This window comes from Notechis scutatus, chromosome 2 (genome assembly GCF_049901735.1).
Source record: "Notechis scutatus isolate UNSWTSFEM ecotype Mainland chromosome 2, rNotScu1.2, whole genome shotgun sequence".
In the NCBI taxonomy this organism is placed as follows: domain Eukaryota; kingdom Metazoa; phylum Chordata; class Lepidosauria; order Squamata; family Elapidae; genus Notechis; species Notechis scutatus.
The window spans coordinates 83,309,739-83,332,360 of NC_142010.1; the positions used below are offsets into that span (position 1 = coordinate 83,309,739).

The 22,622-nt window shown below is 37.5% G+C and overlaps 1 protein-coding gene across 3 annotated transcripts in view; it reads left to right on the top strand.

Annotated features, from left to right (window-relative positions):
- The window catches only part of FSTL4 (follistatin like 4), a 491,438-nt gene that overhangs the window by 266,005 nt on the left and 202,811 nt on the right, over positions 1-22,622 (top strand). For all 3 annotated transcript variants that reach the window (XM_087955317.1, XM_087955319.1, XM_087955318.1), the window contains exon 5: positions 15,232-15,419. In XM_087955317.1, coding sequence (XP_087811443.1) covers positions 15,232-15,419 — 188 coding nt within the window. The remainder of the gene's footprint in view (positions 1-15,231; positions 15,420-22,622) is intronic.

Sequence of the window (22,622 nt, forward strand, 5' to 3'; positions counted from 1 at the left end):
TGGGGCATTTTTAATCGCTTTTAGCTTGTTATCAGTGGGATTGATTCCTTGACTATCGAGAAGGTATCCCAGGAACTCCACCCTTTCAGTACACAGTTGACATTTATTTTTTTTAACCTTCAGGCCGGCGTCTTTAAATCTCTTTAGAACCATTCTGAGACGCTTCTCTAAGGTGTCCTTATTAGGAGCAGCGATTAAAACATCATCAAAATACGGTACGACCCCTTTTATGCCTTGTAAGAGTCTCTCCATTAAACTTTGAAAAATTCCCGGAGCTACGAATTGGAGTCTATTGCACTTAAATGCGCCTCTATGCGTAACGATAGTTTGTGCTTCTGCAGTTTCCGCATCAACGGGCAACTGTTGGTACGCTTGTGCCACATCCAATTTAGCGAATATCTTCCCACCACCCAGGGAGTGGAGAAGGTGTTGAACTACCGGTACTGGGTAAGCACTTTGCTGAAGTGCGTGATTCAAAGTGGCCCGATAATCCCCACAAATTCTTAACGATCCATCTGGTTTAATGGGTGTTACAATTGGGGTTTCCCAACGGGCGTGGTCGGTTGGTTCTAAAACGCCCTGGGCTATTAATTTATCGAGTTGCTCATCGATCTTTGGTTTTAGTGCAAAAGGCACCCAATGAGGCTTAAGGCGGATGGGAGCTACTTCAGGGTTGAGGTTAAATGATATTGCGGTCCCCTTGTACTTGCCTAGTTAGTCTGAAAAAACGTCCTGGAATTTTTGGACGAGAGACTCCTTCCAGTTGTTGCTCTCAGCTCGGTGGACGCCGGCTATCTCGATCCCGAGCGGGGCGAACCATTGTAGGCCTAATAAACTAGGCCGGTCATGATCGACGACAGTCAGCGGTAGTGATGTGATACGATTCTTGAAGGAGACTTGGACTTGGCTGGAACCGACGACCGGGATTCTGTTGCCCTGGTAATCCTTGAGTATGATCTTTTGGGGGCTGAGGTCCTGACGACGGATGGCCGGGATTATTTGCTTGAAGGTTTCCCAGGAAACCATTGAGAGGGACGCACCCGAGTCGACTTCCATCACGCAAGGTTGGTTCTCGATGGCGACCTTTACTCGGATCTTTCTTGCATCTAAGGATGTAGAGTGGCCGATGGTAATGGTTTGGTGTGCCTCTTCCCGTCGCGTTGAAGAGGCAGGTGTTTTATTTCTGTAGGAGTGGTTGTTCCATTGGTGGTTCGGGTGGTTCCAATTTGCGGACACAAATCCTGAAGACTGGCTGCAGTTATTCTCCCTGCGCTTTGGACTGTGCCCTCGCTTGCTTCTGCAGACCTTTGCAATGTGGCCTCTTTTTCCACAGGAACGGCAGAGTGCATCGAGTAATTTGCAATCGGATTGTGGGTGGTTTGCCCCACAACCCGCGCATTGTCGCGGGAATCATTGGTTTTGTTGGTCTCGTTCGGACCGGAGTCGGTTGACCTCTTCCTCATCACTTTCTGATGGGGATTCCAGGTCTTCATGGTGCGTCGTTGTTGAGTGCCTCTCGGGGTGAGGCAAGATGTCATTCGCGAGTTGACGGAGCGGTGCGTTGGTGCGGTGCATTCGAGCGGCCGACTTCCTGGTTGCTTCTGCTGCAGTAGCGTCTGCGATGGCATCGCAAGATCGATGTCCCCCTTGGCCATGATCTTGCTCTGTACCGTCTGGTCATCTAATCCCAGAACTATACGGTCTCGCAAAGCTTCTTCGAGGTTGGAGAACCCACAGAGGCCTCCCAAGTTCCGGAGGTCAGCGATGTAGTCTGCGAAACTTTCACTTTTCCGTTGGTCCCTCTGGTAATATTCGTGTCTTCGTACAAGTGTAGGCACTGTGGGTGCATAGTGGGCCTTTAGGAGTGGCGCGAGGGCGTCCCAGTCCATTGATTTCACCTCAGCCGGTTTTGCAAGTGATTTCGCCATCTTAAATACGGCTGGCCCGCAATGGGTCAGGAATATTGCTCGTTTCTTGCCGGTTGTCGCGTCCTTTAAGTTATTGGTCTCCAGAAACATCTGGAACCGATCCATATATGAGTCCCAGTCTTCGTTTGCCGGGTCAAATGGAGCGGGTGGTATAGCACCGCTGGCCATGTTGCCGTCGTTGATGCGTGTTCAGCCACGTGCTCTGTTTGGCGCTCTTTAGTGTTCAGTCAGCTCTATCATCTCTTGCATCCCATCCTCGTCGCCAGTGTTATATTCTGGGCATGGGTGCAAGTAACTGAGACGAGTCAGAGAATAGTGAACTTCAACTCTTTATTAAGGATCAGGAACAGAGCGAAAACCCTTGTGCAGCAGTAGCCCTTTTATAGAGCTAGCTACTGACCTGTTAACCAATGACCTGTGTCCAAATGCTTAACTTTTGCCCAATGAGAAATGTTAAACTAATAGCCAATCAGGTTGCTCTGTGAGGACCAATCCCAGTTCGCTATCCAAGGGCCAATCCAAAGTGCAGGATTTCAAGCCTGCTTATCATGAGGTTAATAAGTTTTATTAAATGGTTTTTGTTAGTTCATAACAGTTTGTGTGCAGAGAACTCACGTGTTAGGAGCATTATTACAAAATACGACATTTTTCAGCCCCTTGCAGATGAAATAGGTTTTAAATGTTCAGATACTGCAGAACAAGAATTAGAAAACTGAATCCCTAAAGGGTAGAGATGAAGCAACTATTCCCCATAAGAAAAGCAAAGAAAAAAGTTCTCAGTCAAAAAAGTGCCTGATTATTACAAGGACTGAAATAAATATACATACCAACCAGACCTATCAGTATGTGAGTTATGCTGATTGCTAGAAAAATTATCACAAAAGTGACAAATTAACTTCCACTGACAATAATTCCTTCTTGCTAATACATGTGGGGACAAATAATACTTCAAAGAACAAGTATAATAATACTGTAATGGAACTTGAAAATCTTAAGAAGAATTTTAAGAACTTCAGTCTGGTAGTTTTCTCATCCCTCATTCCAGGCCATGGAAGAAGACTGAGAAGACAAACACTGAAAATCAGTGACTCACAAATAAATGGGTAAATATCTGGGACAAATCATTTTTATCAGTCCTGGTAACATGCCTGGAAAACTCCACAGCCAACCTGGCCACAGTGTCAAATAACCTTCAGGTAAGGCCATGAAGAGCTGAGAAGGCAGACACTGAAATCAGGACTCAAAAAGAAATGGGTAAATATCTGGGCATATTTTGTAGTCCTGGTAACATGCCTAATCAACAGAGTCTGGCACATGTCAATTTTCTTAGGTAAGGTTCCCAGCGGGGCTGATGGCGGTGCTCTGATATCCTGGTATCCCCCTGGGAGGGAGTCTCACTTCGATTTCTTACATCTTGAGCTACCCTCAGGTCTTCGCGGTGCCAGGTCTGAAATCTCAGGGCATTTAAGTCTTGAGGAACTCAACTTCGGCAAGCAGTCAGCAAGAGTCAAGAACTCCAGGTAGAAATACTACTAGAAGTACTGAGGAAGATAAGCAAGCAGCAATCCCCACTCACCCCTACAGCCCAGATTCACAAAGAGGGTCTCATATCTGGTTATATCTGGAGCAGGGCCCTGAAAGACAACTAGATGCCTAACTTACAATAGCTATTTCCCCATCCCTAACCCAGACTCATGGCTGGTACCATGCTTAATACCAGGGAAGTCACATTTCAGAGAGGACAACAATGTCTTCCCTTCCCAACCAAATTTCAGTGATGCAAACTAAGAGGAAAAATAACTTCCACTTTCAAGTGCTTCTTTGCTGTTATAGAAATAAAAACTTGACATTGTAGTTTGGCAATTAAATCTATTGAGTAGTGGCTATGCTGGAAGGCTAGAATTTAAATTTACTAACATCTGTGCAATTAATCTTTGCAAGATGTTTTAAAAATATTCTGAATTCAATAATATTTTCACAGACTTCTGAATCCAAGAATGCAACAAAGGCTAAGAAAAAGAATATATAAAGTTTTTTTTAAAAAAAACCTTGTATGTGTCATGTTAAGCACAGGAGACAACTCAGCAAACAAAACACTAAACTGGGTGGAGTGGGGGGAATGAAAAGAGATATGCCACATATTGAGAAGGTGCTGAATTCTTTCCTCTCTCCATTCCATTACAATGCTTTCCTGGGGAAAAACCTGTCATGAGCATTATGTAGACTAGTTGTTGTCATGTTTTGATGATATTTAAATAATTGTGACTGTAACCCTTCATCCTGCTACTGAGAAGAAGCCCTGCTGAATTCAGAAAGACTTGCTCCTGGCTCAGTTTGTTAAATCTGCCAGGAGTGTCATATCCTGAAACTGATACTCATATATCTTTGAATGTTGAGATTAAAAAGAAAATCCCACCAGTTTTGGGTTTTCCACTCTTGGCATTCTGTTGGGGGCCGGGAAACTCAGTGGGTAAATTGTTTTTGTATTGTGATGGAATTTACTGTGTCTTCTGCAAATACAGAACCCTTAGCACCTACTGATTGATATTTGAATACGGTCAAAAGATTGGTGTGACTTGATTACAAAAAAAAAAAAAATCATTCCAAACGTAGAAAAAACCTGAAAAATACATGAATACAAAAAAATGCAGGTTCTATAGGAACATATTTGTTTAGCTTACTTCACATGAATCTTTTGGGGAGGAGGAAAATGTAACACATAGGAAGTTTCCACTCCAAGTCAGATCATTGGCCAGAATGTTCAAGTTGAGATTTCCATCCATTTTTTGTCCCTTTAGGTTACTCTCATATTCTGGACACCAATAATCAGGCATTTTGCTAAATGAAGTTTTGTAGAAAAGTTGATTGATTACATGAAAAAAACATTTTGAATCCTGATTATTTGAGACAATATCAGGAGATTCTCTGTACTTGTAAAAATGACGCATTAAAGGCTTTGGTTTTTAAAACTGAATTACAGAGAGAACTGAGGAAAAGGGATGTAAAGATAATGAAACTAAGTTTAATCTTTGCCTTAGATATCAAGTATAGCAAAAGATGGAGCAAATGAATATGAAACATGCAACAGGCTTTGTAAATAAGCAGCAAACCTCGAGTTCATCAGCCATTCAATAATTAGATGTTTCTCACTTTACTTTTTTTTTTTTCTCAGAAAAATAAACATCTTTATTGCACAACAAAGGGGTGGCAGAGACCCAGAAGGCCGGGTGGAGGGGATAAAGGGCACCCCCAGACCATGGGATGGGGACCCCCATTAAGTTCCAAATGGGATCCAAGAGGCAGATCCCAGGCCAAACCAAGAGAGATCTGTCTTTCTTCTTCTCCAGTGGCCAGAAAGGGAACCCACAGGCCCATAATCCAAATCCCTTCCCCCTTCAAGCCAAGGATGTGGCTTCCTGCTCTGGATAACCTTCCATTAACTGACGACCGGAGGTCCAGAGATTGGATGGTCAGGGGCTGTACAGCCTCCACAGCAGCTGCAGGGACTTCAGGCAGACCCCTCCTCCTTTTTTGGCTCTCCGGAACAGGACAGAACAGGGTTATCCCCAACATCCCCCCCCACGGCTGCAGCCCACTACTGTGTCTTGACCCTTTCTCACTTTTCTAATGGCATTGACTATACCTGCCCTTGATATTATTGCACACTTGGGCCATGATCTGGTTTTATGAGAAATGTATAAAAGGTGCTCAGAAAAGATATTTTAATAATTTGCATAGAAAAATCACAGCTCCTGGATTCTTCCTGTATTAATATGCTTTCAAATAGAAAATAAAAAAGCACATAGGTGGGTCTCCCTTCTCAACCTTAATGTTCACCTACATTCTTATTGATATAGAAGATGTTTCAGATGATGGGTTTAAGCTGAGCATCTCATTTAGTCGGGTCCAAGACTGCTGAGCACTACTACCCCATAGAAGCCACAGCTGAAAATAAAGATTAAGATTAGCAGGGTAGAGTTTTTTTCTATTACTTCTCCCACAAATGAGACTAATGTTAAAACACGAAGAAAAATGATTTTAGCCTTGACAGTACCAACTATATAATTACAGTATAGCAAAATTTCAACAAGTACATTTTTATTGTTACCACTAATCAATATTCCTGTGGCATAAACTCTATAATAGGAACAATCAAGTGGAGAGCAGTACGTGCAAATAAATAAAATTTAAAACATCAGCAGAATTTCTAAATCATCTCAAGCATAATAAAGAGAGAAAAATACTTCATTTTGGACAATGACCAGCCTGTAGAAAGATAAAATACCATCTTCTTGTTCTTTGTGTTATTCCTGCCATATTATAGGGTCTGTGTTTTAGCTTCTTGTTGGCCACTTTGTCCAATCTGCACCATCCCGCATGTCTGCATCTCAAAAATTGTGTCAGGTTTGGTGCACAATGATGTGACATTGAAATCACAGCTGACTTGTCACAAATTCTGATGCCTCTTTTCTCATCTGGGCGTGGGACCAGCAATGGCAGAGTTGGGACCGGTAGTGACGGAGTTTATCTAGTAAAATATAGTAAAAGATTCATGCAAATATGAATAAAATGAACAAAATATGTAATTCCAAACATTACATTTATAAAATAAACTACATATTTATAAAATCTAAATAACAAAAAATAATCAGTTAACTTGGTATATAAAAACCAACATTCATACTTAGGTGCTATAAAATATGGTGTGTACATTATAATACCCAATAAAACAATATCTAACAGAGATGACATTCTATACAGATTCTATAAAGATAAATGAATGCTTCCTTTTCATATCTGCAGACAACATAAAATTTAGAGAGATTTGGAGAGACTGCATTGCTTCTACTAGACAGTAGATACCAAAGGTAAAATAAATTTGAATGCATGTTATTTGAGGCACATCATGATACTTGGCAGATAATTCTCAGAAATGTAGACTGAAAGATCTCCACCAGTGAAATATATTTATAGGATCCTGTTGCTACAACATACTGAAGTTAGGTTTTAGAAATAAATAGTTAATTTATTATACATACATTATTTATTATACATGCTGAGAACTTATGCACCGGAGAAAAATTCCTTGTGTGTTCCAATCATACTTAGCCAATAAAGAATTCTATTCTATTCTGTTAGAGATAAATACTTTAATTTATTGTGGGGCATATGCTTCTCAGCAGGATCTATCAGATATTTGAATATCCAAAGTTTATCTTGGTGCATACTGTAGAACATATTCCAGCTTCCTATAGCATGGAAGACTCTTCACAAGGGTTGGATAATTGTATCTCATGTCCATTTAGCTTATATCTATGAATTTAAAGCACTTTGCAAAAACTGCAATTTTGGTTTTATAATAATTAATCTATGTGCATTATTCTACAAGGGAACATAACATCTCAGGTCAATCTGGGTCAGTGCCACTACAATTATGGTGCATAGAAAGGATTAAAACATATTTATATGCCATTTTAGGAGGGATGATATGCCAAATTATACAAAGCTGAAATCAGACTTATATAAATGTTAAAAGTTTGGGAGCCATGATATAGTTCTGTGAAGCTCCTTTAGTGATCAGGTTTTTCTTAATATAATGGGTCTGCATAGATTATTAAACTTTACCTTAGATGTATCTTTAGAGTTATATCAATTTTTTTTGTAATAATAGAAGCTAGCATCTACTGATGGAGGATTATTTCATTTGTCGCTGTTATAAATTAAGTTAAAAGATGTTTAACACCTACAAAGGTAGTATATAACAGTGAATTAGGATTAACGATATATTTTTCAATCAAGTATCAAAACTTGGTTTATATTGGAGAAACCTTCCCCAAAGCCAGCATGCTCATCTGCCAATATGTGTTCTACCTCAACTTAATCCAATAGTTTCTCTCTTAATTGGATAGCATACATCTTGCTAATAACATTGAGCAAGCTAATAGATCAATAATTAGAAGGAACATTCTTTTTACCTTTCTATAAACAGAGAGTATTATTGCAAAACCACATCCCCAAGAGAATCTTGCAGTACTATCTTTATGCGTAAAAAAGAAAAGCTAATACAGGACTCCACCAATCTAATTTCCTATGTATAATTTCTGTAGTAATAAAATCATTTATCTAGTGCTTGTGTTTGGCCTGAGATGCACTTCTTGCCTTTGGAAGAGCCATTATATTCTACAGATGTCAGATGAGGTTGGCTTCCAGCTACTGGGGTACAAGAAGACATGTTTTCAACATAACTATTTATATGTGGGTATATATTGATATGTGTAGCATTATCTGATTCCTCACTAAAATATGGATTGGATCCAGAAATTTATTCAGTCCTAGAAATGGCCTTGAGTATAATTACTCAAAGAATACCCCTATTTGGTAGTCTTCACTGTCACATCCAGGGGTGGGATTCTACCAGTTCGCACCTATTCACTAGAACCGGTTGTTAACATTCTAAGCAGTTCACAGAACCGGTTGTTAGAAGGAATACCTGGCCTAATCCTGTAAGGAAGGCAGGAAGGAAACATTCTGGTGTTGCTGACATAAACTGCCTCTCCATTAACCCTTATTACATTCTTGGCAGGACTAGACTTCCTGTCTCAGGAACTTCTCTGGAGTTTTTTTCCCCTCCTTTGCTGGTACTTTGCTTGTGTGGAGTGACCATTCAAAGTTACAATGGCACTGAAAAAAGTGACTTATGACCATTTTTTACACTTATGACTGTTGTAGCATCCCCACAGTCATGAGAGGCCAGGCGAGGAGATGCATGCCTCGATGATATTGAGTTGACCATGCCCAGCCAATAACATGACCACCAAGCCATGCCCACCAACTAAGCCATACCCACAGAACTGGTTGTTAAAAAATTTGAATCCCACCCCATCCCTAAGTTTTGCCTAAACCTCCCCAAAGGACATTTGGGTTCAAATAATACTACAGGGAATACAGGGCTGAAGGTTGCCTCCTTCCCTATTTATCTGTAAAAACATTCAAATTATGTGAAAGGCTGTCTGTCAAAAAAGAGACAAAGCTCTCTGTCTAGGTAGGAAAAGAGAAAAAAGTTTCAATTCTGTCTCTGTTTAGGATGCCAGGTGGCAAACTTCAAAGATATACCCTAAAGATACAAAGTGAGTTAAGGTGTAGCTTCTGGGAGGGACTCCAAATATAAAATAATCTGGAGTCTCCAGAAGCTGTTAACAAGGTAAGCCAGTTGTGAGCTATCTATTAATAAGATATACCAATGAGGATTTTTTTAATGAAATAAATTGTTAATAATGGCTTTCTGTTCTATACTTTAAAAAAATGCTTGAGTGTAGTTAACAAAGCAGCTCCACAATGGAAACAAATGAGAGTACATGCAGTTGGTATTCCATTGTTTCCTTTATTTTAGCCATCAGGACGAGAGTGCTAGAAAAATGTGCATGTGTTTAAACATGTTCCTACTAAATAAGATCTGGAAAAACCAGAATCTTTAGCAGAAAAGATTTATGGGCTCCAACAGATTAAGAGAATTGCAAGTGCCTCTGGTAATGGTAATGGCAAAGGGTCAAGGCAAATGATACGGCAAGAATAGTTTGCTAAACCCTGTACACACTCTTCAGATAGGATATTAGGAAGATTCATGTGAAGAAAAAGAAAGTTAAAAAAAAATCAAAGGAATCCATCTGACTGAATAATGGAAAGATACTTTATTTTAATTTTAGAAATTAGGATAATGTTTTTGATGAAATTGAAGCTGGTTGATAAAATTGATACTAGGGCTATGCACACTTTGCAAATGATTCAGAAGTCATTTTAGGGGGAAAAATGTTTTTATTCTCATGTGAATTTGTTCTGAAAATCTTGGATGAATATGTTAAAAATACCACATGATACATGAATTATTGCTTCTTTTTTTGACAAAGTGACTAAATTAGGAGATCAAGTACAATGAGAATTCCTGAGGTTTTCAAAAAAATTCACCATAGCTTCTTTCTTTATAAAATAGAAAGATATGAGATAAATATTCCCACTACCAGATTGGGAGTTGGTTGAATAATCATATCTGAGAAGGATATGGGTCTTCTGGTAGTCTACAGATTAAATATGAGCCATCAGTACGCTGTAGCTCTAAAAGATATAGTGCAATCTTGGACAGATCAACATAGGTTTTGCAATAGTGATGAATATTCTAAATAGAATATCTATCTATCCATCTATATCTTTAGATGGATATCTATATCTATATCTATATCTATAGATATCTAGATATATATATATCTATATATCTATATCTATATATCTATAGATATTATAATTTCTATTTTCAAACAAATCAATAAACAAAAACATTTAATGTGAGATATTGACCATCAAACTCTTTATACATTTTTTAAAGTGCTCAGTAAAAGAAAACTATTATTGCACTCAGTGTGGTTAAAATATTATAATGTTTATCTGGAATCCCTCTCTCAAATAAAAAAATGAAGGTGAAAAATGATAGAACTCCAAATTAGGTTTGTGATGGATACTGAAGTGATGTGGGGCCAGAATAGTTGACTTGTTCCATTCCAAAAATATCTCTTGTAAGTATATTTGTCATATCATAATCTACTAATTCATGATGCTTCTCATGAATTAGGTACTGATATATCTAATGTTCTTGCTGAAATATTCATAGGCCTGACTGCTATTAATCTCCAACTGTCTTATTCTCTCAGTGTGTGACTTTCGGGTAAATCAGTGGTCTGTGATCTGTGACTGCCACAGTAAATGAATGAAAACTGTTGACATCCCTGGATCATAGGTTTGCATCATTTATTAAAAAATAGCCAAGCCAAATTCAACCCACCAGTTCTAGTGTACTGATTGCCCTGATTGCATACTTTGGCATATAGCAAAAATGGGCCACTGCATTTGATTTGTATGCAGGAGCAAGATGAGCCCATAGTTGATTTCTGTCTGCTTTTAAAATATTGGTTGATATTCCATATTCTATCACCATTGCTAGCCAATTGAAAAAACTTTGAGCAAAAAAAAAATAATGCCATAAATGCGACAGAGATAACCAGAGTTAGAAGTAGCAATGCATATTAACATGTAATGTGCAGAAATCTTGAGTTACCACATTTGGGCTGCAAAAATTCAAACAATTATTAAGTGGCAATAAGAAGTTAGAATTTTGTTCATCACTGTTCCAATATAGTACTTGTCTGGCAATCATAGAAAGTACCATGAAGTCTAAAATTGCCTAAATTCACTGAAGATTTGGGGAAGAATGAGGCTGTGGTTTCTAGGCTAAGAACATGTAATTCTATGAGTTGGTGGTACATGATAGAAATATCATGTGTGCTTTTCTTCTGTTTTGGTTGTCTCTTAGATACCAGGAGAAAACATTATTCTCTGTTATATATACCATGGTGCCTTGGAGTACCACAAAGATGTTTCTACTTATTTTGACTTCTTTCCTATCAGTGCTATTCTTATTGTTGCTTTTTGTTCTATTTTTAATTACCTTCTTACATTTATAAGACCACTGGCAGAGAAGGCCAGGTTGGATAAATATATTTCCAGCTCTGTCTAAACAACACATAAGTATTTTTTCCAAATCTGTAACTTTGTGGGGACATAACTTTCAAATTCTTCTTGTAGCACGACTGGAAACAATCACAATCCTAGATCATCTCTCCTGGACATTCCCAGTAGTGACATAGTAGTTCACAGACAGACAGATAACACACACACACACACACACACACACATAATTTGTCTAGAACAACCTCTCCACTTGGGTACTTTCCAGATGAATGGGATGCAATTCACTGATAATTGAATCCCAATCTTCTGGATAGTACCCAGTTGAGGAAACTGTTCTAGGCAAATTTAGTTTAAAACAGCTTTATGTGTGTGTGTATTCTACCATGTCTGTTGTTTCTCTTGCTTATTGCTATTTAGTTGAACAGTGAAGGGACAATTTCCCTCTTTTATTATCTCCTATGTTAATAATATTTTTTTTTGCCAAGGCCACACAAACAGTTCATGGCTAAAGTTTGACTGCCCTCAAATCCCAAAGCTAATTTGACCACTTTGTTTAAAAATACCCCATATTGATAATTCCCACAGCACTTCCAGGTTTATGTCATTTCTCATTACCAGCACTCTCATTGGATTGAGATACAATCCACTGCATATTTAATCAGTAATAAGCCTTGCTGTATTCAGTGCAGAATTCAGTGAATACAGTGTTTACTCCTTAGTAAGTATGTTTAGGAAGATAGCCTAAATGGTAATATGGCTGTCATTAGTCATGTGACTTGCAACCAATTAATGAAATTGTTAAGCAATTAGATTTAAATGGCTGAAATTATAGTTGCAAATTGCAACCATCTCAATAAATTTTGAGGTACTGTATATTGAAGGGTATAGTAATTTACAGCCTGATAAATCAATGCATATTTTAAATGATGGTTAAAGTATAAAGGGCGCCTTTTAATATTTTCTTTTTTTAATTCCCTATCAGTGACAAACTAGAGCTAAAATGGCATGTGTGCTGTTAATTCATGTTCACGCTGATGAAAATTGGAACTTACTGATTAGAAGTGGTGTCCTTTGATTAATCGCCTAAAGCTTTAGCTGATTAAGAAGCCAATTATAGCTCATAGCTCTACTTATTGTTGGAGTAGAGTTTATAAAGGAAGTGTTTTAGCTCACTTGGTATTCTTATGTACTCATGAATGGAATTTTACCAAGTGCAACCTGGAGGAGAATTCCATAACCAATATATCTCCCATAATGGAAAACCTATAGCTATAAGTTTTAGGTATAAGCTTTAGCTACTGTATAAGAAAAGAAATGGGAATAGCACTCACTGATGCTTACAAAGTATCTTATGCTGACTTTTTTTTGTTCAAAAGCTCTTTTTCCTGTTGTAGTGAAATATATGGCTTATCTCTTAAACATGCAGATTATGTGTTCTTCTCATCTTTTGTCCTTTTCCCCTAAATCTCTGAGAAATAATATTTACACATCTTATATATGGTAATAAGGCCATGTTTCTCATACTGAAGCTCACAGTATCAGTGATAGATCTTATATCTATTACAGCAAGGAATGCAATAGAATTTCATTCTCAAGACCAGGTATCTTAAAACAAAATAAGTTTACCCTCCAAACCCTTACACCAGATATTCACTAGAGAGTTTTTTAGATGAGCCTTATATTTTCATATTTCTACTTGGAAAATAACTTTTATTATACTGTATTTCCTGAAAATCCTCCTGTAGGAATATTTCATGGGGGATCTAAAGATATTCTCAGTCATTCAGGTCATAGTTGTCCCAAAAGTGCTTTTCAAGAGGCACCTGAATTTAAAGTCCAGTTGTCTCTTTAAAAAGCACCTTGGGACATAGGGGATCTAATTTTAACTTCATTCAGGTCTCTTCCTTGACATTTGCTCTGTTTAGAGCAGGTATAAACAAAAAGGAAACAGAGAACAGTGAAACAGAGCAAATGGCAGGGAAGAAGCCTGAATGAAATCTAAATGAATCATAAAAGTAAATCTAAATAACAGAATTACTTCTATGGTCTTTTAATCATTCTGGATATTAGATATGTTTTCAGTGGCCATTTCTCCAACCTCCATTGATAGGAGAAAGACAAAAGATTAACAATAGTCTAATATGAGTTTTCTAGGTAATAAAGAGCTGTGGTGGTACAGTCGTTAAAATGCAATATTGCAGGCTGATTCTGCTTACTGCCAGGAGTTCAATCCTTACTCAAGGTTGACTCAGCCTTCCATCCTTCCAAGGTCAATAAAATGAGCACCCAGATTGTTGGGGGCAATATGCTGACTCTGTAAACTGCTTAGAGAGGACTTTAAATCACTGTGAAGGGGTTATATAAGCCTAAGTGCTATTGCTATTGCTAGCAAATTATACTTGAGGTCATACAATTTTAATGCTGTGTTCTTGTATTCTAATCCTGAATTCATTCAGGAAATGTCTAGATAAAGTAAAGTGAGATGTTCGGATTGATGCATTGTGTTACCAGCTTTTATAGGAGGAAGTTGTTTTTGAAGCAATTACAATGTTCATCACCCAAAAAAGCCATTGGAACTTGTACTATACTGAATAGTCAAAATATATATCTTAGAACTTGTACTATACTGAATAGTCAAAATATATATCTTAACCCATCAGAAAATATGGAAAGTATGCTATGCCTTACAAAACAGGTCAGTGGAGATTTAAGTGTATGCTGGGTTGATTCAAATTATGACAACACTCTTCTCACAAATACCAGCCGATTCCCACCCCTTTAGCCTTCAGAGAATCATGACAAACTGATTGTTTCTCCTGTTGCTGGGATAGGAGGAGACTGGAGTCCAAGAATTATTTGATTTGATAGTTTGGATATTATGGGCTAGGTGTCTGGTTTTCTAGGTTTCTTGTCTTTGGTCTTTATTATTTTATTTTTATTTATTATTTATTAAAATTTAATGCCACCCATCTCCCCCATAAGGTGACTCTGGGAGTCTATTATTGCTGTGAGCCATTCAAAGATACAAGATATGCAGCCAATAAAGTCTTTTCAATAATAAAGAAAAAAGCACAGGCACCATAAAAAGTTGCAATGTATCGAAAGCATTCCCGTATTTTAAAATAAATTATTATTCCATAATAGCATGTGTCTGGAAAATTAAGGATTTTTCATTTGGAAATCTGAAGCCCAGCATTCAAGTTGTATTTTCAAAGGTGAACATAGAACTTGATAACTTAGTATTTACTTTTGATAATCACTGCTTCCTGCCTGAAGACCTAGAGCTCATTTTACTGATGTTGTAAAAAAAGAAGCCATTCAGTAAGTCAGGAACATGAGTTCAAAACATTGTATTTTTTTTTTTTTTGCAATACAGGGGGGTGGGAGTTGGATTGTGCCATGGTAATGCAGAAGTGGATTAAAACTGAATTTACTTAGGGGTGGGGGGAATAAGGACAATGATTCTGAATCATATAATTTTGTTTTTGTTCTTCGGTCACACAATCTGTGCATTTACTTTTCAGAAATATCTACAGCAAATGTAATGCAACTTGCAGATTACTCTGTTTTAAATCTGTCTGCTGAGTACAGTTCTATAATTTGATGAACTTTCTTGGAAGCAGGGTTTAGAAGGGGGATTTTTTTAAAAAAACCTCATCTTTAAAGGAATGGATTTCTCACGGACAATCTTGAAATCTCATAGCAGCTCGTTTTATTTCTTGGGATCATAGCCTTGGAATTTGTCACACAGAAGCACATAGACAGGTAATGATGTCTTGTCTTTTAGGTGATGCTTGTACAATGGCAGACTACAGTCAACTAAAGGGGATCCTCCTGGATCTTCAGTCACATCGCCAGAGGCAGCAAAACCAGCCAGGAGAAGACAGAACCCAAAAGCGCTTCTTAGTCGAAGATATGTTTAATTACTTGGATATAAATGGTGATGGGCACCTCAGCAGCTCTGAATTGGCTCAGGTTAGTTGCTGTTTGATGAAAACTGAATTAGGAAGTGGAATCGCCTTTTCCACCCAAGATGTAAACTGAATGTAAACACACACAAAAACTATTTTGATAATAGCCTTTTGTTAAATGCTGTTCAAAAATTAGCAACAAAACGCTCTCATTGTTGCTGAAAGCTTTTTCTTGATTTTGTAGTAGTAGTAGTTTTTTATTTGATATTCATAGTTACAGGTAGTCCTCAACTTATTCTGAAAATTCCAGTCCCAGTTATGGCTGTAAGTCGTTGTGATCATGAGTCAAATAGGATCAGATTTTATGACCATTTTTACAATGACATTAAGCAAATCACTGCAGTTGTTAAATGAATCAATCACCTGATCTTCAAGTAAATCCAGCTTCCTCAGTTTTTTGCCAGAACTCAGCCAAAAGGTGGCAACTAACAATTGTGTGACTGCAGGATGTTGCAATCAGTTGTAAATGTGAGTCAGTTGCCAAACATCCATATTGTGCTTATGTGACCATGAAGGTGTGTGACAGTTGGAAGTGGAAGTTCAGGTCTTAAGTAACTTTTTCCAAGACTGTCCTAATTTTGAGCCATTGTTAAACACATGGTCATAACTCTAGGACTACATGTATACTATAAAATATGAAGTAGAATGTGACATTTTTCCTCTTTAGCAACAATTGATCGGTACCAGATTTTTTTTTCAAACATGTCTTCCTTCTTGAGAAATGTGTGTGTGTGTCTTTGCATGAAATTATATCAAAACTAGAACATAAGCTAATGTAAAAATTTCATCCTTTTCTAAAATAATTTAATATATAAACTTTACAACACTATTATTTATCATCTATATATACAATATCATTTTATGGTTGGAAAAGTGTTAATTAACTATAAAAAGAAAGCAGGGTTTCCAGAAATATTGTTTTTATAATGATCATGATTATACTGTGGCTCTAGCACTCTGAGCAATATCTGGTTATAGTCAGAAAGAGCATGATGGATTACCCAGACCAGTTATCTTAACCATGTATTTATATACTATAATGAGATGACATCAGACACAAATCTTCACTACTACATGTGTGTCACATAGCAGATAATCCTTGTTGCTCCTAATTTTCCTCCTTATGCTATTATTATAATTATTGCTTCCTCCCTAACATATGGGAAAGCATATATGTTACAAAGTATTAGATCATCAAAACGTATTTTGAAGAATTTGAAGTTTCACTTAGCATTCCTTGATTTGAAGTTCAAACTTTGTTGAATTATAATAATTAATTACAAAATAAAGTCCTTTCCTGTTCCATATTTCAGATCCACTCATTTGCTTTCCATCCTCGTCCCTCCAATGATCTGTGGCTCTTCAATCATGCAACTTCTCACTTTGCTGCTACAAACTGCAAAAATAATCTCTGTGCTGAAAAAAAAAATTCCATTCCATTCCATTCTTCCCTAATCTGGAGCAGAAAAGCTTTAAAAAAAATAGTCGATTTGGAACTGAACAATAGGTGGGAGACAAAGAGAAAGATTAGAAATTCATCGGGGGAGAGGATTAAATTATTTTGCAATCCTGATTGACAGAATAAGGAGGTCCAATTTTCTTGTCTCCCTGAATTTTTTTTAAATAATTTTATAATTTTAATTCTAAAATTTTACCTTTAACATTTTAATTTGTATATATTGTTTTAGATTTTGATGCTGTAATGTATACCACCCAGAGTCCCTCAGAAATATGCTGACAAATTGAACAGATGTTGACACATGCAATAGAAATAAATAGAAATAAACAATGTACTCATACTTTGAATAAACCAATCTATAGCTCAGTTGGGGGAGATGAACTGGTTTCCTTCAGTTCAAGAGAAATGAAAGGAGGGCCGATCATAATGAAGGCCTTAATGTATGTGCAGAGTCTTGGAAGAAAAAATTAAAATCAGAATATTATCAAACAGTAAATTGGTTTTAACAGTATCCAAAGCAACACGTTTTTATTAATGATCATTCTAGACCACAAAAGTAGTAGTAGTGTGAGCCGTGGTGGCATACTGGTTAGAATGCAGTACTGCAGACTACTTCTGCTGATTGCTGGCTGCCAGAAGTTTAGCAGTTTGAATCTCACCAGGCTCAAGGTTGACTCAGCCTTCCATCCTTTTGTGGTCAGTAGAATTAGGATTGTTGGGGGCAATAGATTGACTCTGTAAACCGCTTAGAGAAGGCTGTAAAGCACTGTGAAGGGGTATATAAATCTAAGTACTAAGTGCTATTGCTACTAGTAGTAGCAGCAGCAGCGATATAATTTCTCATCTTTCATTCTATATCAAGATTTCATTACTAGTAGTATTTATAGCATTATTATGTATGAAAAAGAATAAAGCCTCAGGCAGGCATCCAAGAGTACAACCACAGTGGAAAGTAAAGCAAAAGATTTGCAGATCATTGCAATCTCAGGCTTACACAGCCAAGTCATGATTATACCACATTTGGGACAATCAGATCATATGTCACTGCTTTTAGCACCAGCATACATCCCTCTTAAGAGACAGGCTCTGCCTATAATAAAGACAGTGAAATCTTGGCTAGAAGATGCTTCCCAACAACTTCAGGATTCTTTTGAGAACACAAATTGGGACATCTTTTACCACCCCAACCTAGAGGAACAAACTGCAACTGTTCTGTGCTATATCAAACACTGCACAGATACTATCACTGTGGATAAACGTATTAGGATCGATCCCAATCAGAAACCCTGGATGACAGGACCAAGGCCTTAGGTCCAGTGATGGGGCAGGATACAGTGTAGCCAGAGCTAATCTGAAGAAAGGTATTCGAAAAACCAAGACTGATTATAAGAAGAAGATTGAGGATAATTTTTATAGCAATAACATGAGGCAGGTGTGGCGAGGGATTCAACAAATTACCAACCATCAACCGACCAGTGTCATCCCTGCTCAGGGGAATGCTTCATTGGCAGAGGAACTGAATCATTTATTTGCTCGCTTTGAAGTGGAGACATCAGAGACAGCTAAAATACAATCACCAGCCAATTGTAGCCCCCACCTCATTGTGGAGGAACAGGAGGTGAGAAGCATTCTGAGGGCTGTGGACTCTAGAAAGGCTGCCGGTCCTAACGGTATCTCTGGCCAAGTGCTTAAAGACTGTGCTGATCAGTTGGCTGGAGTCTTTACCAGGATCTTCAATCGGTCTTTATCCCATTCCACTATTCCATCTTGTTTAAAGGCTTCCACCATTGTTCCACTGCCAAAGAAATTCCCTATCAATAACCTCAATGATTATAGACCAGTGGCACTCACTCCTATCATCACGAAGTGCTTTGAGAAATTGGTCTGCTGGCACATCATTTCTGGTTTTCCACATACATTTGATAAACACCAGTTTGCATACAGAAGAAATAGATCTATAGAGGACGCTATAGCCATCACTCTTCATGCTGCTCTGATTCATCTAGAACAGCAGGGGGGCTATGTGAGGATGCTTTTGGTAGATTTTAGTTCTGCATTTAACACAATTCTTCCACATAGGCTAGTATCTAAACATCTGGAACTTGGATTTTCTTATTCAATCTGCCTTTGGATTATGGATTTCCTGTCTGGACACTCACAGAGGGTCAGATTAGGTAATCATACCTCTTCAGCACTTATTCTTAACACTGGTATGCCACAGGGGTTGCGTGTTGAGTCCCTTACTCTATACTCTTTATGTGCATGACTGCATTCCCATTCATGTTAGTAATACCATTGCTAAATTTTCAGATGATACAACAGTGGTGGGACTTATCTCCAGGCGGGATGAGTCTGCCTACCAAGATGAGGTGGACCAGTTGCTTTCATGGTGTGGAGACAATAACATGGTCCTCAACACCAATAAGATCAAGAAACTTACAGTGGACTATAGAAGGAACAGATCAGACATCCAGCCTTTGCTTATCAATGCAGACCGAGTGAAGCAAGCGGCCAGTTTTACGTTTCTGTGTGTTACCATAAAAGAGGACCTGACCTGGGGTGCTTACATTGCAGCACTGGTCAAAAGGGTCCAGCAGAGATTATACTACCTGAGACTTCTCAGAAAACAACAACGGAAAGAAAAACTGCTGGTGACCTTCTACCACTGCACCATAGAGTGTATCTTAACATACTGCACTAATCAGAATGATTGGGGCTCTCTGACAAAAGAGCACGAAGGATAGCCGCAGAGAGTTGCGATCTACCGTCCGTCGGCGAGGAGGCTCCGCCTTCTTCCTCTGTTTGTGTTTATTTCCATAGTCACGGTCATGATGTGCACTGAAGATGGTGTTTGATTTCGTTGTACGAAATTAAACTAAATTATATCTATGTACTTGAGGAAATGTGAACATACTTGTTCTTTCTGAGCAGTAAACATTCTAGAAGTTGCACTACAGTGTTCATTTCCATTAGAATGAGGGAGTTTTAGGAGCATTATGGTAATATTTGTTATGTTTATAAATATTCAAGCAGCAGATCAATTGGAAACAAATGTGTACTATTAAAAGATCAGTAAATCATAACTAATTAATAATATGTCACTTGGTTATCTACTGTGTATTGGCACATTTACCAGGACTAAACAAATTCTGGAAAAGGAGTTTTAGAACTCAAACAAGTCTGTCTTGCTTGGTGTGTTTTTTTTTTTTTTTTTTTTTTAGCGTATGGGATGTGTTAGCCAGGGATCACTGAGGTGGCTGACTACCTCTATGAAAGGAATTTTTCAAGTGGTGTTATCTTTACCCGTGGGACACCTGAATGCCAGTAGGCAATCGAGGAGCTCCTTGTCCCTACTTGGTATATTCGCTCATAGGAATTGAGCCACTGACCTCTGTGGTGTGCAGGCCCAGTGTGAGCCACCACAGCTCCCTAAGTAGTAATATTATTATTACTCTTGCTTGTGTCTCTCATTTATTCGTTACAAGAGCCTTGTATATATGAGCCCATGTAAAATATTCCACTGCCTTAAGAGTCACAAGCTTCCTTAAAGCAATGGCATCTTTTTTTTCAGGTTCACGTGGTAACCTGAAGAAAGTCAGGTTACTAGAATGAATACCAGAGAAATGCTAAGTTTATTAAGGACAAAAGTGGGGATAAATCACACAAGCAAATATTTATACAAGCAAGTCAGACTTGGACATGGTTCAAAGCTTTCTTTGGAGCCATTTTCAAAAGCCATGATATGACCCAACATGATCACCAGAAGCTCTGAAGACTCTCTGTAACAGCCAGAGGTTGACTTTGACAAAGTTCTCGTCAGATCTGACCTTCTAATTATGGAATGAGCTCCTGGAAAAGATTGTCCGGCATTTACATTAATGACTTTGCCTGTCATGTGAGGCAATAGGTTCATCACCCCTCATAATACCAAGTTAATGTCATTTTAACAATATTTTAATATATTTTAGAATGATTTAAAATGTAATACTTTTGGTATAATAATAAATAATAATTCTTTATTGTCATTGTACGTATATACACAATAAATTTATTGTGTATGTATATACACAGTAAATTAATTAAAAGATACTGGTTTCTGGAGTGTCAAGCCACCGCACATACATGTGCCGCCATCTTGCTCATTAAACCCTGGTTAGGGCAGTTAGCGCTTTTACCTTTAGTTAGTTTTCTCTAATGTGTTATTGTTTTATTCTTTACAAAATGTTGAAAAAATACTCTGTAAAGAGAATTAGGATTTGGTTTGTCTGTTTATTCATCTGTGCATCAGCAGGAAAAAGTCTCTGAAAACAGAACTGATTGGGGCCAAATTTGGTAGGGAAAGATAGAGTTCAAAATGGTTAACATTGAGTACTTTTAAGTGCTCTACAGAATATCAGAAGCAATTAGGGTCTTTTTTTTGCTTCCTTATCTATTCTTGCACTTTTTGCTTTCTGTTTATTTCTCTTATTTTTCTTTTTTCTTTACTGGTCTATTTGTGTTAGTTTCTAATTAAAAACTACACTTAAAATGATTAAAACTGAGATATTTTTCCAAAATTCACCCTTGGCGGAAGGTAATTGGACAATGGATGGGACTCTTTCCAGCTGCTGCAGAAGTCCTGGTTCTACCTCTAATCTGATCATTTGTTCCAGAGCAAAGTTGCTATTGAAGGGTTGGGGATGGGAATTCCATGTTCTGCTGTGCAGGATGTCTGTACCTGGATTTATTATTATGTCAGTCAGCCAGATGATTAGACTGGATTTGGCATTTTATCTACCTATTGAATTTTTCCCAAGAAGCTGGGATAGGCAGATGTTGTTTGATGGTATATTAAAAATACATTACTAATATTATTTATAATAGTATAGTTTGTTTTGTGGTTTGGGGTACATGTTATTTATGTTGTATGTTGATTTCCCTCCTATCTAAACATCATACTTACATACAAAACTACCATGCTAAAGTCAAAAATCTCTAACTGAGAATAAGTTTTATTATAAAGATGACCATAGTTGCTTTGCAACTTTTACACAAATGTTGGCAGTTTTATGTTAAATCTTTGAATTGAGAATGAAAGACACCAGAAAATTCTGTGTATTCCTAGCTTCAGTATTGGGAGATCGAAAGAAAACTGTTGGAAGACAGTAAAAATGAACTTTCATGATTGCCATTATATTTTTGCAAGAAATAGCAGCCAACTATTATGATTCCTCTCAGAAGCAATATATTTCTGTCTGCTATCTTTGGAAGGGATGGCAGATCATCATTAGGAATTAGACTCTGATTAGGTCTGTTCTGTTTAACTTTCCTGTTTAATTTCCCAATCCAGTGAATATACTTCCAAACTTTAATCATACATCCAGAGGATGATTTGTCAGACTGAACATTATTGCTATCAGTCAATTTGAGAAGTCTTATTTTATTTTTAACAGTCCAGCATGTTTACACAAACAATCTTTGAAAACCTTGCTTTTTTGAACTTTATTCTGGTTCTGCTTTCACTTTCTAAAATTCTTACTTTGTTTCAATATTTCTGTAATGTTATATCCACACCAGTTCATTCAAAAATTATTTGTCACAGGATGCTTTCCCTTTTATTTCAAGAACCAAATTTTTATCAAAAGGTGACACTCTCCATTATACAAAGTCTTCACCTTTTTCCCCTATTTTTTTATTTAAGGTTTTTCGAACCTCAATATTCCAACACAATCCAGTCTCCAATTTGTAAACTTCGTTATTATTATTCTT